We start from the raw sequence: 18,141 nt of genomic DNA, 5'->3' as shown, positions 1-18,141 counted from the left end.
TACTCCTGATTCTCATTCACATTAGGCTTTAGAAGTAGGATGACTGTACAGAAGATTGTCTCATCCAAACTAAGGTCAAAAATAAAAGTCTTTAGGAATGAAGTCATGCTACATTAACTGCTTGAAAATAAAACCCAAAATGAGTTTGTCAAGTTTTACAATTTAAACTATACTGACAAGCTCATTCTATAAATGACCAAGAAAACGGAAAAAGTGGTCTGACCCAAACAGTTTTACTCACTGAGGGAACTCACAAAGTTCAGGTTTTATATCTGGAAAGGTCATTTGTGTCATTAAGCAGCTTCAAAAGCATCCAGGTTGTGCTGGGATCATCCCTTCTAGGGAACAGATACAGGGCAGAGCTAAGGGTGCTACATGGGGAAGCCTGATGGATGTGTGTGCTGGGTACAACAGAGCCTGACACTACACGCTAAAATGCCCAAACTCAGCATCTGGTTAAAGAAAAAAATTCTAAGTTAGGTTGAGAAAAACAGTATGTATATGTGTGTGTGTGTGTGTGTGTGTGTGTGTGTGTGTGTGTGTGTGTGTTAAAAACATTTTAGTTATATGTGGACACAATATTTTTATTATATCTTTATGTGGTGCTGAGGATCAAACCCAGTGCCTCACACATCCTAGGCGAGCCCTCTTCTCGTATATTTTTAATGAAACACAAAAACAGTTTTTCTTTTCACAAATGCAAAACCTGTAAACACAGTCATCTGTCTTTCTTTAGAGGAAAAAACAATCAGAGTATATTCATGAATTTTTAAAAATGCACACTTTCTTCCTCTTTCTTCCCACCAAGGCTGAGAGAATATTATATGAAAACTGGAAGTGTGTGCAAAGGATTTAAAGTTACACAGAAATGAAGTACTTCTAAATATTTTAATGGAAAAACATAAAAGCACACCTTCAAATTGTTAAAAAAAAAAAAGAAAACAATTTTATACTCCTGTAGGTAGTGAATTATAATTTATTATTCTATAATGGACTGTCACAAAAAGTAGAGTGTTTTACCTCCATTATAAATAAATTCTATGCTATTCAGAAAAAGTTCTTGAGACACTAACAAAAAATATCCTGAGTTTCAATCCCATGTTTCCTCTATCACAAAAGACAACATATGTAAAATATATATTTTGTTTTTATATTTGCATTGATTTAATAGCTTTGCATTTTTATACCCAAGGTTTTAAAAAAATTTATTCTAAATGTAGAGCCATGCTGTGCATTTTCGTTTCATATAGTCTTTCTTGTGCTAAGAGGTGCTGCTAATGAGGACTAGAAGAAAGCCTTTAGTATCAGCCAAACATACCAAACCCCAGATTTATCTTTTTGACACATAGGCCCCTGCGGCAATATAAAATCAGCCAAAAAAGTTGTCATTTTTTTACTATTCTAATTTTTCTCCTTCTATATTCAAATAGGAGGCCAAGAAAGATCAGTTATGAAACCACAGAATGTAGGCAATGTACCTCTAGAAATAACAGCTCTAATGTTCAAATGCAAACAACATCGGTATTAGCTGTCAATTTACCAGCAACTGACACATGAAACAATCATCTTAAACTTGAAACACGTGGTGGGCAAATGGAGAAAATCAGCCATATGAAACTCAAAGGGAAACAAAGAATGAACAGTTACAGAAAATTATATATAAACAAGTCACTACACTCTCTTCCATGACTTTAAATAAGTTCTGAGTTTAAAAATGGTAACGTGTTGATATCCAGGTCTGGACTTGTAACTACCAGACAATTTCATTCACAAGTGTTTACTTAACCTAAATAACGTTGCCTATTTTATAAGCACTGCTAATGCAAAAAATAAATAGGTGTTAAATGCTCCCTGCTTTTAGATGTGCACATACGAAGGAAGCAAGTAACAGCAAGTAAGGTACCAGTATAAGAATAGCAATAACTTTTATGTTTATTTTTTGTGGTGCTGGGGATTGAACCCAGGGCCTCACACATGCCAAGCAAGCACTCTACCACTGATCCACAACCCAAGCCCTAAGATAGTGACAATAACTATGATCACTGAGCATTTCTTTGGCCAAGCTCCCCCCCAGGTAGACGTGTGCCAGTGCACTTCAAGCCCATGGAGGGGCTACCGTTAACCTCATTCTACAAGAAGGGAATGGAGGCACCTTGGGCTTTAGAAACTTATCCAAACTCACACAGCTTACAAGTGCTGGAGCAAGAGTTCAAATTCACGAACTCAAAACTCTACAACTGAATTTCTCAACTACCTCTATACCCCACTGTCATTCAGGGTATGCTTTCCGGAACTATGTCTTCAGAAAATAGGGAAGGCTTTGTAAAAGTGTATAACACACTCGATGTGTGATCTTATTACAGATGTTTCTTAATAGTCCAGGATGAACTATAGATCACTCTTTCTCCCTTCATTCATCCATTCACAAGTATTCCTAACTTAACTATTCCAGTGGCGTGAAGAGATCTGAACAGTACAGAAAATGATCCCTGTCTCCCTGGCTTTAAGAATTTAGCAGTAGAGCCTGACAACGAATAGCAAATCCAAAAAAGAAGTAGAATAAGGTGGCAATAAGTATAAAAAACAAAAAAGAGAAACAGAAAGTGAATGAATTCATTAAGAGGAGAGTCAGTCTGAGAAGAGGAGGTCAGAAAAGGGCTCATTGAGAAAGCAGCATTTGAATAAAGACACCAAGGATATGAGAAGTGGCAATCTCTGGTACTTCTTATTAGCATAATAAATTTCCTCATTTCAAGATGTTTATTGCAGCTAAAAGCATATTGATTAATACTTAGCCTTTTGGTTTGTTGTGAAAATTAAATGGGAAATAAATGGTATAATGCATTTAGCATAGTGCCTGGCTCAGAACAACAACTAAATGAATGCTAGACAGTATTATTATCATCATCATCATCATTGCTATTGTTTTAATAAAGTCACGGAATAAGATATACAAACTACCTCCAGTCCACTCACCCAGGGAATAAAGCTGAATGGCCTATAAGTAAGATGCCTAATAAGCTACAGTTTCTGGAATGGGCATAAGACACATTACAATTTGGATCTAGAATACTAAAATACTACTCACAATGGCCTTCTATGACCTTCCATTGTTATTAACAGCTTTGGTTGTAATTGCCATAAACTCACCAACAAGCTGTATAAAGCCCAGGGCCCGGGGCAGGGCGGGTGTGTCTGAGGTGCACAGGGTCAGCTCGCCTCTTCACAGGCTTCACTTTTTGGCAATCTCATGTCTACTTTTTTTGGCTGCAAGGAAAGTGTTTACTTCTCCTTCTGTGAAGAGCTGATTTTCCATAGCTCTGGGGTCGTAAAAGGTCAGCAGTGATGAAAAGGCTTCAGGGAGAGCTCTTGGGTGTTTTGCTTCTGTTATGAATTTCTTCATACCAATGTGGATATACAGAAGACAAGCAATGCATGGAAAATCTGTATTCCAGGTCCAAAATCAGCTTATTCCAGCAAAATTTCCTCAGCTCTCTCCCTAATGATTTAAACATCCATTTCCACTCACTTCTGCAGAAGTACATTCACAGGAAGAGTGAGTGTGAACAGGAACCCTTTCGAAGCCCCTTCCTTTACCTGGAATGTTGACTGAGACTTTCTCTCTTCTTTTTACATGTGAGAGGCAGTGGATCCTACAGTCAAACTCCCTTTAGAAAGGTAAGAAGCACTCGATTTGTATTCGCTTCGATTTTTCAATTTTAGACCCTAAAATTACTAAAAAACAAAAAACCTAAAAATCTTTGGGCCAAGCAGCCAGATGTAATATATTATTGTGTCAGAACACTTTGGTGTCCTACTTGGCTAAATCATTTTCAAAAATATTTTCTCTTAGTGATGGATATGAAGTTCTGTCTTCATGCCACAAAACCACCAATTGCTTTGGAGCATGGTCAAGAAGGGTTTTAGACGCTCACTCTACACTGTTCATAGAAAATGTACCTGAAGATCTGAACACAAACCACACTTGCTCCCAATTCACTCTTTCTTTGATGCGGTGAAATTGCACTTACTGTGCTTTCTGGTTGTCAATGAACACAAAATTAGCCTGAGAGTTTGGAGCCCAAGTCCTACTGACACTGCTGCTCTCTGTAAGGTTCAAGAAGCCAGCCATCTTTACCAAGTGCTTTTGTTATGTTTTCCCTTTTTGATAAATACATTATCAATGAGTGATTTCATAGGAAATACCTTAAAGGATTACAGGGTTAGAATCTCTACAGGTCTTTAACGACAGGACTTAATTCTGTGCATACTCTGGGTAAAATGCCGTATGAGTTAGAATTCTGGCTGAATGTTACAACAAGTCCCCCCCTCAATCTGGTAGATCTCAAATTCTCAATCAACGTTAAAATAGTTTTGAAAACTATGAGCTGAACCTGCTTATCGCTTACTCAGTCCAGGGTTCTTATTTTGAAAAACGACAAACAATAACACCATCCTCATCCAGGGGAGGGAAACACAGGAGTGAAATACAAAATCAAAATGAAAGGCTTTGATTTTTTCCTTTCCAATAAAAATTAAGTAATGCCAGAATGATGTCTGATTTTTAAAACAGACTATTTTAAAAAGCTTTTTAGATTCCTAACAAAATTACAGTTTCCATAGATCCTCTTCTCCCCCACTGCTGTCTCTCAGTGTTTTGGTCAAATTTTTTGTTGCTGTGACCAAAGAACTATTTTAGAGGAGGAAAAGTTTATTCGGTGCTCACAGTTTTAGAGGTTTAGTCGATGGTCAGCTGACTCTATACTTTTGAGACAGAGGTGAGGAGAATATCATGGTGGAAGAACACAACAGAGGGAAGCAGCTCAGGAGATGGCACCAGATAGCAGAGAGAGAATTCTGCTCACAGGAACCCAAAGGCTGGGCTCCAAGGACCCACTTCCTACAGCCACACCCTATCTGCCTTCAGTTACCAACCACTTAATCCCTAACAGGGGATTAATGCACTGATTAGGTCTGACCTCCCTAGTTAGTATCACACCAGCATCCCTTCTTGTCCTACCCTCAAATTCTTCCTTACTTAACTCTATGTTTTCCTTCTCTCATGAGCTTTATCACTGAAACATCTTATATCACTTACTCATCATAAGTTTACTGCCTCCAAGAAATCAGGGACCTTTTTTTTTGTGTGTGTGTTGTTGCTGTTCAGTGACATGGCCCCAGTACTTAGGACAATGGCTGGCACATCATTAACAATAAGTATTTGTGGGATATACGAATGAATGAGAATGCCTTTCAAAGATCAGGACTTGGGAAATGATTTCGGCAAAGTTTGGAAGCCCACCTCACCATGACGGCCAAGCAGGGCAAACAGTGGAGGAAAAGATGCCCAACTTTCACAAGCTCCGGTGCCCCATCGTGTGGCTGGGTGACCACAGGGTCCCTTTGAGACCAACATGGTCACTTTATCACAGGAATGGGGGGCTGGAGGGCACTCTAAAACTCAAAGACAGGTATATCCCAACTCTTCTGGGGTCAAACTCTCACTCAACTGCACACAATAAAGGGGAGGGCACAGTCACTTCCAGCCAAGTGCAGGGTAGAAGGGGACATGTGTCAGAAGTGTCACAAAATCAGAGACCAGGGGGCAGACATGGTGACCCTTGGGAATCCGACTGCTCTTCTCTTCCACTCACACACATTCTGCTGATAATGAGAAAACCATCCCCAGACTCAGCTTATGAACACAATGGCAAATATCTCCTATGGATTAAAATTCCATGACATCAGGAAAAAGCAAAGAGCAAAAGAACTGGGGATTTTTTTCAAACAAGTGGATGTGGTAAGATGGGATACAAGGTAGTAAAAAGAGAACTGAAAAACTTCCTTTTTATCCACAATACAAAAGCTTTGGCCAGAGGATGTATAATGATTTGGATGTGAGGTGTCCCCTAAAAGCTTACACGATGAGACAATGCAAGAAGGTTTGGAGGAGAAATGATTGGGCTGATTAACCCAATCAGTGATTTAATCCCCTGGTAGGGGTTAACTGAGTGGTAACTGAAGTGGTAGGGTGTGGCTGGAGGAGGTGGGCACTGGGGCGTGGCTTTGGGTATGTATTTGTATGCCAAGTGAACTCTCTCCCTACTTCCTGGTCTTCATGTGAGGTGCTTGCCTCCGCCAAACTCTTCCGCCATGAGGTCCTGCCTCACCTTGAGTCCTGAGGGATGGAGCCAGCCTTCTATGGACCAAGACCTCTGAAATCCAAATAAACATTTCCTCCTCTACAATTATGCTGGTTGGGTCCTTTATTCACAGCAGAAAAAAAAAAAAAAGCCAACTAAAACAGGATGAAAAGAAGGTGGCAGGAGGAGATGAACTACAACTGAGAGATGTCCCATGAACACAGAGGAGGACCTCGATCCAAAGCCTCCTGTTGCCACATATTTTCCTGGCATCCAACTCTGGGGTTTGAGGAAAATAACTAACCATTTTATTATATATGGATGTCACATCCTATACTTAATTGTATCCACAAAGTGCAACAATGTCATATTCTTGAAACACATAGTTATCTTACACGTACTATTTATTTATGTGTCCTCGATTCCTCTCCTGGAATGCAGACTCCCTATGGACAAGAACTGTGTGTGTTCTGCCCTTAGAACTGTGCCTGGCCCCAGACACACTCAGCTAATGTTTCAGTGAATAAATAAAATGATAACAAGAACTCACCGACCTACTTCTTCCCACGTCACTAGAACTCCAGTGACACTGTTCTTTATCTCATGTGGGAGAACCAAGGTATTTCAGCTTCCCACCCCATGTACTGTTGCCAGGAGCAAGGGAAAAGGAGGACCCCATGGTACCTCTAATATTTCTATAGAACTTGTCGTATTAATTCAGATTTTTCAGGATGACAGAATTTGCCCTTCTATTGTCCAAGGCATAGGAAATCAGGGAGGGACCCCTCTCCTTTCAGCTATATTGGGTTCTTCATCTTGTTGGAGCAGGACATGCCAGTCCTTGCACCAACAGTGCTTCAGCCAATCTCACCAGGGGCTTGGAGGGAAGCTGGCGATTGGGTATGTGATAAGGGTGCCAGCCACTTGTCAGTGTTAATTCAAGTACTATGCACATCAGCTCCATTACTAAATGCTGATCACATGAGCTGGCTTTGTCCTACACCAAAGCCAGGGGTGGAATCAGGACATAGTACTACTGCCATAAGCTTCAGACTAAGTCCAACAAAAGAAAATTTGGACCAATTTAGTACACTAGACCAAGCCCATAAAAACTGAAATCCTTGCAGAACTTTTTCAAGAAAGAGGATAGCATGCTTAATAATTAGGAAGATTTCTAGTTATACTACCATATATCAGCATAATATACTAAATTACCTATTTTATTACTCATAAAATTGTCCAGTTTTTGGAATAAGATACAGACCAAGTATCAAAGAGAGAATGCTCAATGAGTAAAGTAATTTATAAAGCATTAGAAGGTTTCTAAAGACACATTTTTAAATCCAAGTCTTTGCCAAGAACATGACCAACAAAATTAGAACTGTAACTAAATTAGAGAGATTATATAACTCTTGGGCTGCAGAAATCAGTGTTTAGAAAGTTACAGAAGAAAAATCAGTTGAGTACAAAAGACAAAATAAATATGGATATATTTATGTTTGGTGTATTCATCTGGAACAAAAGGTTTGATTCGTGAGCACTGGACGTGACTTATTTTTTTCTGAATATAGTTTTTCATGGCACAAGAGCCAGCCATTGTATCTTGGATCACTTCTCAGAGATGGAAGACTTGATTACCCATCATTGAGAGCTAAGTGAAGAAGCAAAGTGGCCTCTCAGGAATGTGGGGACTGCAGATCTGTTTTACTGGTCACCCAGATAGGCTAGCACCCTCTTCAGCTGGGGAACAGTGTGCTCTTCAGAAGCACGTGTGCATTGACGCGGGGTCTTTTCTAAAAGCTCTACTCTCGGAGCGCTAAATATAAACAACATAAAACGTGAAGCACCAAAGCATGGATTCCTTGTAAATCTCTCATCGCCCACATTATTGTGATGCTTCCCTCTATTTCCCAACTTCTGATTCCTTCCAAATCTCTCGATCTGTTTGCTCTAACCCCTCCCTGCACTATCTCTCTTCCATTTGAAGCCAAATCTGGCCTCCATGTTTTGTCTGCTCAGCAGGAGAGCAATTTCAACAATCTCCTGCTTTTTATAAGATCAGTTTATTCCTCCCAATATAATAATTGTTTTCAGCTGAACCTGGTCGCTGGCCCTTGGCATGATTTCACTGTGGTACTAGCAAGGAAAGCAGACACATCCTGTTGCAGTATTTTTTTTTTTTTTTTTTTTTAGAGCAAAGACTCTGGGTACTATTGTAGGCCTAGAACAGAACTTTTGCAATGTACTTCTTTTAAAATGTAGTTGGGTTTCAATCAACTAGATTCTCAAAAGATGGACTGAAGGGACAATTGTGGGAATATTCTCAGTATACTTTTTAAAAAGATTCAGATAAATTACTCCTCCATTTATCAAATTGGAACAAGTCATCAAGAACACAACTGTCAAGATCAGTGTTGTACCCCTGCAAACATAGAGATTGCAAAGGGAAAGCAACAGTGCTAGCTCAATATCTTTCAACAGATTTAGAGCTTTCAGTGATCATAAATACTAACAGGTAAGAAAAATATATTAGCTTAGAGGTAAGGCTATTAGGGGAATAATTCTAGAAAATCTCTGCACAAATGGTACAGAGAAATCAAACGAGACATCACTTTAAAGAAACAGAAGGATCAAGATGATCTACATGAAGTACAATTAAAACAGGCAGGGTCTAAGGGGGTGACAGGGAAGGTGCCACCATGTACCTTCAGGTTTCTAACATGCACAGAAAAGCATCGGCTCCTGCATATTTCGACTCATTAATTTAGTACCATTATTGAAACCACCTGTGAGTGTCTTTGGCACCATCACTTTGGGTTATCCAGTCTGTAAATCCCAGCGACTCCTGAGTTGTGCTTTCCAGCATAAGTCACCTTGCTACTTATAAGCTTCAAGGCCTTGAATTACGAGCACCTCTTAGAGTCTCAGTCTTGACCTGTTTAAATGGAAAACAGTCTCCTGTCTGCTTTATCACACAGCAGCAATACGATTTTGTATGGTTTATCTTACCTTCACATGTGCGGCCGTCTGCAGAAATGGAGAAGCCCTGCTCACAGGCACAGTGGAAGGAACCATCTGTGTTTAGACACTCCCCATGAGGCCCACAGAGCCCTGGCTGTTCACACTCATTAATATCTGGAATTTAAAAGAGAGTTTCAAATGCTTGCAGAAAAAAAAAAAGCTCTTCTGTTTTTGTATCAGATATACAATCAGGAAAAGCTATTTTAAATGGCCAGACACTTATTTTGCAGTCCAAGTATAGCATTTGTCATCGAAGAAGCCACAGGACAAGCTGAATTGTTAAGAGAGAGAAACTATTTAGGATGAGTCATGTGTAATAGCCAATGTTCAACCTTTCAACCTACAAAAATAGCCATGTCAAATTTTAGACCCAAAGCTACCCTTGTTTTAGGCATACTGGAGGTGCAAGGAATTCTCAACAGAATAATGTTGAGAAATATTTTTCATCAGTGAATGCTGTACTCTCTCTCCTCTGCCTGCACACATCTCTGTTTTAGTCTGTCACATCTGGCCTCTCCAACCCTAGGATGTGGACTTCTTAAGGGCAAGGATGACTGTGTCTTAAGTATAGTTTTTGGTTCATAAATATCCCTTCCAAATGTCCACTGAATGTATAAATGAAATAGAATCTAATCTGTATTTCATTTAAAATGGGTAATAGAAATAAAATTAAAAAAAGAAAAAGAAGAAGGCAGCCTTTTGGAACAGGGAAGCCACTGTTTGCATGAGTTTGTGACAACAAAATTAGTGAGTGATGTTTTTTAACATAGTGCTACACATGACAAAGTGGTACCAATTATCATGAAGACTCATGACCAGATTGTGCTGTAGATAAACCTGTGGGGCCATTTTATGTTCTGCTTGTCTTCAGTGTGATTATGCTTTCCTTGCCCTGGGTTATGAGGCACTCCTAACACTGATAACACACGGGGTATTCAGCAAGTAAAATGTTCTTTCAAACCAGTTCTAGTTATGTTGACTAACAGTGCCCAAGATGACAGCACAGAGAACCCAGAGGGTGGCTGACCTATTCATGATGGTACTGATGCATGCAACAGCCTGTTTGCACTCTGCTCACATTCCTGGTTTATTCGTCCGTATCCCTCATTATTCTGTTCTCTCCTTGAGAAGGACTGCATATCTTAACTCAAGGATGAGGATGGCCTAATCCTTGGTACTGTACATTGATAGTGTCTTATGGATGTTTGTCCACCACAAGATTTCTCAGTTATGTTCATTGCCTCTGAACTAAACAATTGGTTAAATTTCTTTAAGCTAATTGAGGTCATAAAAATGGTCACATGTCATCATCATCCAGTCTGTAGATCCACTAAGATCATTTTCCTGAAGTCTCCTAGGCCCTCTTTAATCGCCTCTTAAAGAGGGCCTCAATAATGTTGAATGTCTTCTCTGATATAAGGGGGTGACTCAAAATGGAATAGGGAGGAAGAGCATGAGAAGAAGACTACCACTAAATAGGGAAGAGAGGTGGGAGGGAAAGAGAGGGAGAAGGGGAGTTGCACGGAAGATGGAAGGAGAACCTCATCATTATACAGAATACATATATGATGTTGTGATGAGAAAAAGAAAAAAAAGTGTGTCACATTAGATTGGATAGAGAGAAAGGATGGGAGAGGAGGGGAGAAGTAAGGAGGATAGGAAGGGCAGCAGAATAGAATTGACAATATGATTGATGTATGTACATTCCATGTATGCATTATATGTCAAAATTCATTCTGCTGTCATGTATGACTAAAAATAAATAAAGAAAGAAAGAATTTTAAAAAAAAGAAAAGGGAAAAGAAAAAAAAAGAGGGCCTCAATATACCATCTCAGAAGTCCATCTTTTATTCAATTAAAATATGCTCTTAGTGCTTTGTATGAGCAGGATGAGTAGGAAGGGGCCGTTGCCCATCATGAAGCTCACAACAGAACTGGGGAGGTCCCTGTAAAACTCCAAAGCTTACTGGGGACAGGAAATGGTACAGAGTTCTCCCTAGTGACTTTGAGAACATGCTGAGCCACCAATCATGTGGTTCTCTGCCTCAATGAAGTCACCTCTTTCTGTTCATTCAGGATCCCCTGAGCTCACCTTGTTACCTTGCTGATTTCACTGTGCAACAGAAACTAGCAATTATTGATTTATCCTCCCCACCCCCACCCAAACCCCTTGCCAGTAATTCTAACCTCTTTACCCTTCATGTACCATATAACTCAGACTATTTGGCCTATTCATTGCTGAACCAACATAAAAAACCAGGCATGAATTAATCATATTTTCTTAACAACGCTCCATTTTTGTGACTGTCAATATTTTTCAGATATTTCAAGGAAGAGCGATGAATCATTTTCTACTTAATTATTTCTCAATACAACGTCACCCTGTGAAGCACTTCACTTCTTTTATAAAATCTCTGATATTTCCATGTTTGTACTCTACCTAGAGTCTGGGAAGAAGTTAGATTGGCAACCTGAACCCCCTTTTAGGCTTCAATTCCTCTCTCTCCAATCTGCTGCCTAGAGTTACTTCAATCTGAGCAGGAAGGTGTCAGAAACTACTACTGGCCTGAGAATCAACTTAAATCCACGTCCATCTTGGGGAGATCTGGCAATTTCCCAAGCCTTCCTTTTTATTTTATCCTGAGCCTCAATGTAGTCCTTCAAAAGCTTACCCACTTTAAAACTCTGCATGGGGAATATTGTGTACAAAGTTCTTGCTTCAAAAGAAGTCACTGATTAACAAATAACTGTCTAAAAAGTTTGATGACAGGAACTGAAGATGAATTCCCAGACTTTTTTCCAGGAAACTGCTAAGAAAGAACAACATGAATATCTGGAACTAGAGAGACATATGCATTCAATTTGGATTGTACTTATTGAGGCATTTTTAAACTATGCTGCTAGTAACTCCAAGCTGAAAGCCAGACGATATTTAAGTTGGGTTTTTTTCATGGGTCCGAGATTCCACAGAAATTCACAATTTGGCATGTATAAGTCAAAACATGAAACTGAAGTGTGTTCCGAATCTCAAATATATCCTGCCACATTCCTAAAGAGACTATTAACAAGGAATTTCCATACGTCTACATACCATCATTAGTTTTGTGAGGCGAAATTTTCAACTAAAAGTGTCTCACTGAATACAGTACTATCTTCAGGATATATAGTTTATGTCTATCAAATGTGGTTACTCCAAGATGTCCCATGATTGAGGATGGGGGAGCAGCTAAGTGGTAGAGTGCTTGCCCAGCATGCCTGAGGCTCTGGGTCCCACCCCAGCACTGCAGAAAAATGCTATGTCCTGTGGTTATAGCATCACCGTCAATTATGTTTTCGGCATTAAAACAACTCAGGTATCAGTACCTATCTACAGAATGCTGGCGTGATCCTGTGATTAGAGCAAAGTAGGCTACTAACTTCAAGGAGAGTGAAAAATCAACTGTCGTCTCCAGTAATAGAGCCAAAAGAGATCATTCAAAGCAAGGTGAGTGTGTGTGCCCTCACAATCAGCCTTAGACAGGGGAATGACAGAGTCATACACATTATTCTTTAAACAGCATTGAGACCTGCTTCATACCTATCATTTATTTGGACTTATACTTCTCAAACAGACATAGTGATTTATTCTGGAAAACAGAAATGAATGTGACAGAGAATTAAGTCAATTTAGTAATGATTGGTAGAAAATAAAACCCTGAATATTTGGAGCAGTCACATATTTGAAATTTTATATCAAACCACAGACACTTAAGTTGTGCTGTTGTGATCTTACGTGTTCCCTGTGTCTACTATACTGTTTTTAGGGAGAGTAATTTTCTTTTTAATTTTAGCAATATAACTTTTTTAAAAAAAACTTAGATAGTAGTCACGTTCATTCTGACAAATGCATACATGCATGAAAATTGATTTCAGTTCATGATCCCTCCCTTTACCTTCCCCCTTCCCTCTCCTACTCTCCTTCCTCTGCTCTACTAGACTTCCTTTTACTCATCGATTAATTTATATTTGATTAGTTCTTTATGTTATTCTATCCTTCCCTCCTCCTTTTCTTTATTTTTTCTAGATTCTGCATATGACAGAAAACATTCCACCTCTGAGTTTTGGAGTTTGGCTAATTTCACTTAGCATGATATTCTCCATGTCTATCCATTTACCAGCAAATGCCATAATTTCATTTTTTTTATCACAATTTCTTAGTCCATTTATCTATTGACAGGCATCTAGGTTGATTCCATAATTCAGCTATTGTGAGTTGTGCAGCTATAAACATTGATGTAGCTGTTTCACTATAATATGCCAATTTTAGATCTTTGGGGAAAATACCAAGGAGTGGGATAGCTGGGCCACATGGTTTTTCTCATTCCTTGGTATCCCGCTCCTAGGGAACCATCCCTCGGTTTCTGAGGAATCTCCAAACTGCTTTCTAGAGCAGTTGCACTAGTCTGCAGTCCCACCAACTATGTGCAAGTGTACCTTGTCCCCCACAACCTCCCCAGCATTAATTGTTGTTCATATTTTTGATCATTGCCATTATGGCTAGAGTGAGATGAAATCTTAGGGTAGTTCTAATCCGGAGAGTAAATGTTGATAGCATTTTGAAAAAATATAAAATCCTGTTCTTCATAATTTCAACCAAATTATAATAAAGTAAGGGAATGCTGAGTAAAAACAGGGAACAGGAAAGGGACAGACAGATATTCCCACTCTGAGACAAAATGAAATATGTCCATGAAAGACATAAAAAAGCTAGAAAGATAGTCAAGAATCAAGTAACAAGGTTGGTCCACAGAAGGAACAGAAAAGGACAGGTGATCTCAGAACCAGGCAAAGCCAGGTGTGGTTCTGACCTGCTGGTCAACACGATGCAGTAAAAAGCCAGACCTTCCAGTATTTGATGTGAACCCAAGAAACACACCTCAATAATACAAACTAGCATAGATCACTTATATATGAAAGAAGACATAAAACCACAGACTATCACCAGGAAGCACTGTAGAACAAAACTATGTAAATAATGACAGAAAGAGTGAGAGAGAGAGAGAGAGAGAGAAAGAAAGAGAAAGTACCTTGACATCCTTTATTGTCATTTAGGTGGAAGCCCTCTGGGCAAGCACAGTCATAGGACCCTTGGGTGTTAATGCAGTCTCCTCCTTGGCACACACTCTTGTCTTCCAGGCATTCGTTGATATCTATAAACCCGGTGAAAAAGTTTAAAAGACAAAATGAACTGTATATAAGAAACAGACATTTTTCTTAACTTTACACACCAAAATCACACAAATACGTATTATTTTATATCATTTATAGGGCACATGTGATTTTAAATGGATCAGAGCTTTTTAACTTTTGGAGTTTTATTTTTAACACGAAACATCTTGAAAGGACTTTACCATTGAACGATACACAAAAGTTTTAGACAACAACTGTGATCAACAGGCTGCAGGTGGTGCTCAGTGGTGGAGTACTTGCCTAGCACATACAAGGCTGTGGACTCAGTCTCAGCACCACACACACAAAAAAAGGTGGGGGTGTGTGCGATAAAAATGTAATTGGAAGAAGAAAAAAATCAATCAAATATTTTCACCAAACAATTTATTTGGTAATGTTCTTGGTGATGGTAGAGAATCAAAATATTTTTAAAACACATATTGCTAACTTACATTTTAAGAATACTTAACATACTTGATCTATTTCTATAATATCCTGCATTATGCACTATAGGAAACATTTTAGAGTACTTGGCAAGGTCCCTGACTACAAAGAGAAATATATATATATATACATATATCTTTTTTAAATGAACACAAAAACATCTTAAATTACTTTATAAGCCCCAAACAATTTAACATTCTGAGAACTGTCATAAACTATAATTATTTGACAATCATAGTAATTTTAGGGGTCACTGAATTTAGAGAAAAGCTATTATAATGGGTTTTTTAAAAAAAAGTCTTCCTGTAACAGAGGGAATTTACTTAGATTCTTGACAGCAGGTAGAATACAGAGGAGGGAAGAAGAGGGACTGTTGGAGAAAGAGGAGCCATCAGGCATCAAGATCAAAACCTAGCTGTCACTCAGGGGCTATCAAAACAGACTCAGGGCTGCCTAGATTCCTTTTTAGTATATATCATCACAGCACATGTACAACTAAGAGTGATTTGTAAAAGCACCGAGCTCTGCTGGGAGCATGCGAGACAATTAAAGATGCCCCTCAGGTCAGGCGGGTCTTCTTCCAGGGCTGTTTATTACATTTACTCCTAGACAGAGCTCAGGACTCCTAACACACTTCTTGAGTCCCCCTTCAGGTGTGTCTGTGCAGGATTTAAACAATTAGCACTGAAGAAAGCTAAGGAGGAAAACTTTGTTTTCTCAGGATTTGGCACTTTATGGCATTTCTTGCAAATAATAATGATTGCTGCTAACACAGAAGAGCGGTTCCAGGAAGAAGTAAGTACGGAGGCTGTTTCATTATCCCGCTGTCTTGTTCAAGTATGGGGACAATAAATTCACTTTTCCTCTCTGAACCAAATCAACCAGTTAACTGGCTTCTGTATCATTTACTGGGCAAAAAAGAGTGCCTTATCATTTCATTCGATCAAAATAAAAACAAGTTAATATACAGATTTAAAATGTTCAGAATACGCTTCCTAAAACATAACAGAGTTGACATGGCTGTCTCAACTAAAGCACGATATTGCTTTTTATTTAATGTGTTTTTTTAAATCTCACTGAAGTGTAATTTCCATATGATAAGTGAATTTACTTTAAGAGTCTAGTTCAATGAGTTTTAAGGTGTGTACACCTTGTGTGTACAATTTTGGGTATACTCCTTAGGGATGCCTCCACTGAAGTCAGGGTACAGAGGCATGTCCACCACTCTTGCAGGGTTCCTCTTGTCCCTTTTGTGTTTGCCATCTTCAATTCAGCATAACATTTTTAAGATTCATCCAAGCTGATGAGAGTTTTGACAGTTCATTCCTCTTCATTGCTGAGTAATTTTTCATTGTAAGAATATACCACAATTTGTTCACCCCTTTGCCTTTTGATAAACATTTGGGTTGTGCTCATTTTTGGTCACAATGAATAAAGATTCTATAAACACCTGTGAATGACTTTGTATGACCGTACATTTTCATTTTCCTTGAGTAATCACCCAGGAATAGAATGGCTGATTCTCATAGTAGGTTTATATTCAATTTTTGAAAGAAACTGCTTTTTAAACAGACTGCACCATCTTACATTCCACAGCTGTGTATGAGATCCATAATTGTTCCACATTAATTCTATAGCTCCACAACTACCCTAATGGGAACATAATAAGTGAGCAGCTTTTATATGGACCTTTCTTCTTTGCCCCTTAGGAATTGCAGATAAAGGGAGAAGAGTCACATTTGATCATTGGCATCATTCAAAAATGATCACAGAGAATCAGAAGAATATGCACTTCAGCAACAAGAGAAATGTTGCATAACCTAGATATTTGCTGCAACATACAGAAGCAGATCATCTCTGTTCATTCTACTTTAATTTGATTTACATTCATTTTCCCAAAGGTAAGAGAAACTGTGAATGAGAAGGGAAAAGCAACATTATTTTAAGTGTTTATAAATTATTGTATAGATTCTTTTCTTTCTTTCTTTTTTTTTTTAATACTAGGGATTGAATCCAAGGGCATTTAACCAACTGAGCCACATCCTGAGCCCTTTTTTTTTTTTTTAATTTTGAATCAGGTCTCACTAGGTTGCTTACAGCCTTGCTAAGTTGCTGAGGCCAGCTTTGAAGCTCCGATCCTCCTGTCTCAGCCTTCAAAGCCACTGGGATTACAGGCATGTGCCACTGCACCAGCAAAATATTTGTAGAGATTCTGAAACTCTGTGTCTTCTATTAGAGTATGAGAGTCAGGTTTAGTCTAAAAAAAATTTTTTTCCCCAAATCTTTATCTACCTTCATCACCTTGTATGGTCCTCCTAGGAACTGAGGGATAGGTCTTAAGGAAAGCAACAGTGAATCCTAATCTCTCTACTGTTTCTCAAGAAGACTAACCAGTAACCTCTACCTTGCCAAATGTGGTCAGCTTTTGGTCGCCCTCTTACCTACCATCACCATCTCCCCTCCTTGAAACGCTTTCTCCTCTTGGATTCTAGATTTTCTTTCTCCATTTGTCAGTTCTCCCTCAGTCTCCTTTGCTGGTTGCTACCTATTTCCTTATTTCTAAGAGTTGTGAACCTGTCCATGGCTTTAAATATGGGCTATGTGCTGAGGACTCCCAGCACAGGACTCAACCCTGAATCCCATTGTTTTAGATATTGTTATTTGAATATTCATATTAGGCATTGAAAAGCCTAAACTACAAGTGCTCATGGGGAGCCCCTAATCTCGTCCACCAAGCCTGCTCCTTGGGGCCTTTGCATTTGCTATTCTTTTCAATGCAACGTTCTTCCTATCAATAATCAAATGCCATGGACTTGGGGAAGCCTCTAATTGCCTCTTTATTCAAAATCACCACCCTCCCTCAGCACTGCCCATATATCCCCCTTAATTGCACTTATTGTCATTTAATAAACGGTACAGTTTGCTTATCACGTTTATGGCTGTCTTCCTCACTACATGTAAACTCCAAGAGGACAGGAATTTCTTTCTGCTTGATTTATGCCCTGGACTTAGAACAGTACCTTGCACATATTTGACACTGCATAAAAATTTGTGTATAAATACACTAATGAATAAATGAATGATTCTGACTTGGAAGGATATCCTAGGATTTCTGTGTTTGTTTTCGTCTATATAGAAGTGAGTAACTGATGGGCCAGAGGAAGACAAAGCAAGTAATGAGTTAGCTTCTCAGACTTTGCAAGGGATCTGCAGGGAGCAACCTTGGTGAGGTACGAGGGAGGGGCTGTGGTAGATGTGTGCTTAAAGACCTGCCTAGAAGGGCAAGGAGTCAGAGGCTGAGGCTTCGAAGGCCAAGATGGCTGAG

The 18,141-nt window shown here is 39.0% G+C and overlaps 1 protein-coding gene across 6 annotated transcripts in view; it reads right to left on the bottom strand.

Annotated features, from left to right (window-relative positions):
* Positions 1-18,141, bottom strand: part of Ltbp1 (latent transforming growth factor beta binding protein 1) — a 388,495-nt gene that overhangs the window by 60,101 nt on the left and 310,253 nt on the right. For all 6 annotated transcript variants that reach the window (XM_076833843.2, XM_076833845.2, XM_076833846.2 and 3 more), the window contains 2 exons: positions 14,231-14,353; positions 9,153-9,278 (listed from right to left, as the gene is read on the bottom strand). In XM_076833843.2, coding sequence (XP_076689958.1) covers positions 9,153-9,278; positions 14,231-14,353 — 249 coding nt within the window. The remainder of the gene's footprint in view (positions 1-9,152; positions 9,279-14,230; positions 14,354-18,141) is intronic.

The sequence above is a fragment of the Callospermophilus lateralis genome, chromosome 14 (genome assembly GCF_048772815.1).
Source record: "Callospermophilus lateralis isolate mCalLat2 chromosome 14, mCalLat2.hap1, whole genome shotgun sequence".
Lineage (NCBI taxonomy): Eukaryota > Metazoa > Chordata > Mammalia > Rodentia > Sciuridae > Callospermophilus > Callospermophilus lateralis.
This window is presented reverse-complemented; position numbering and strand designations above follow the sequence as displayed.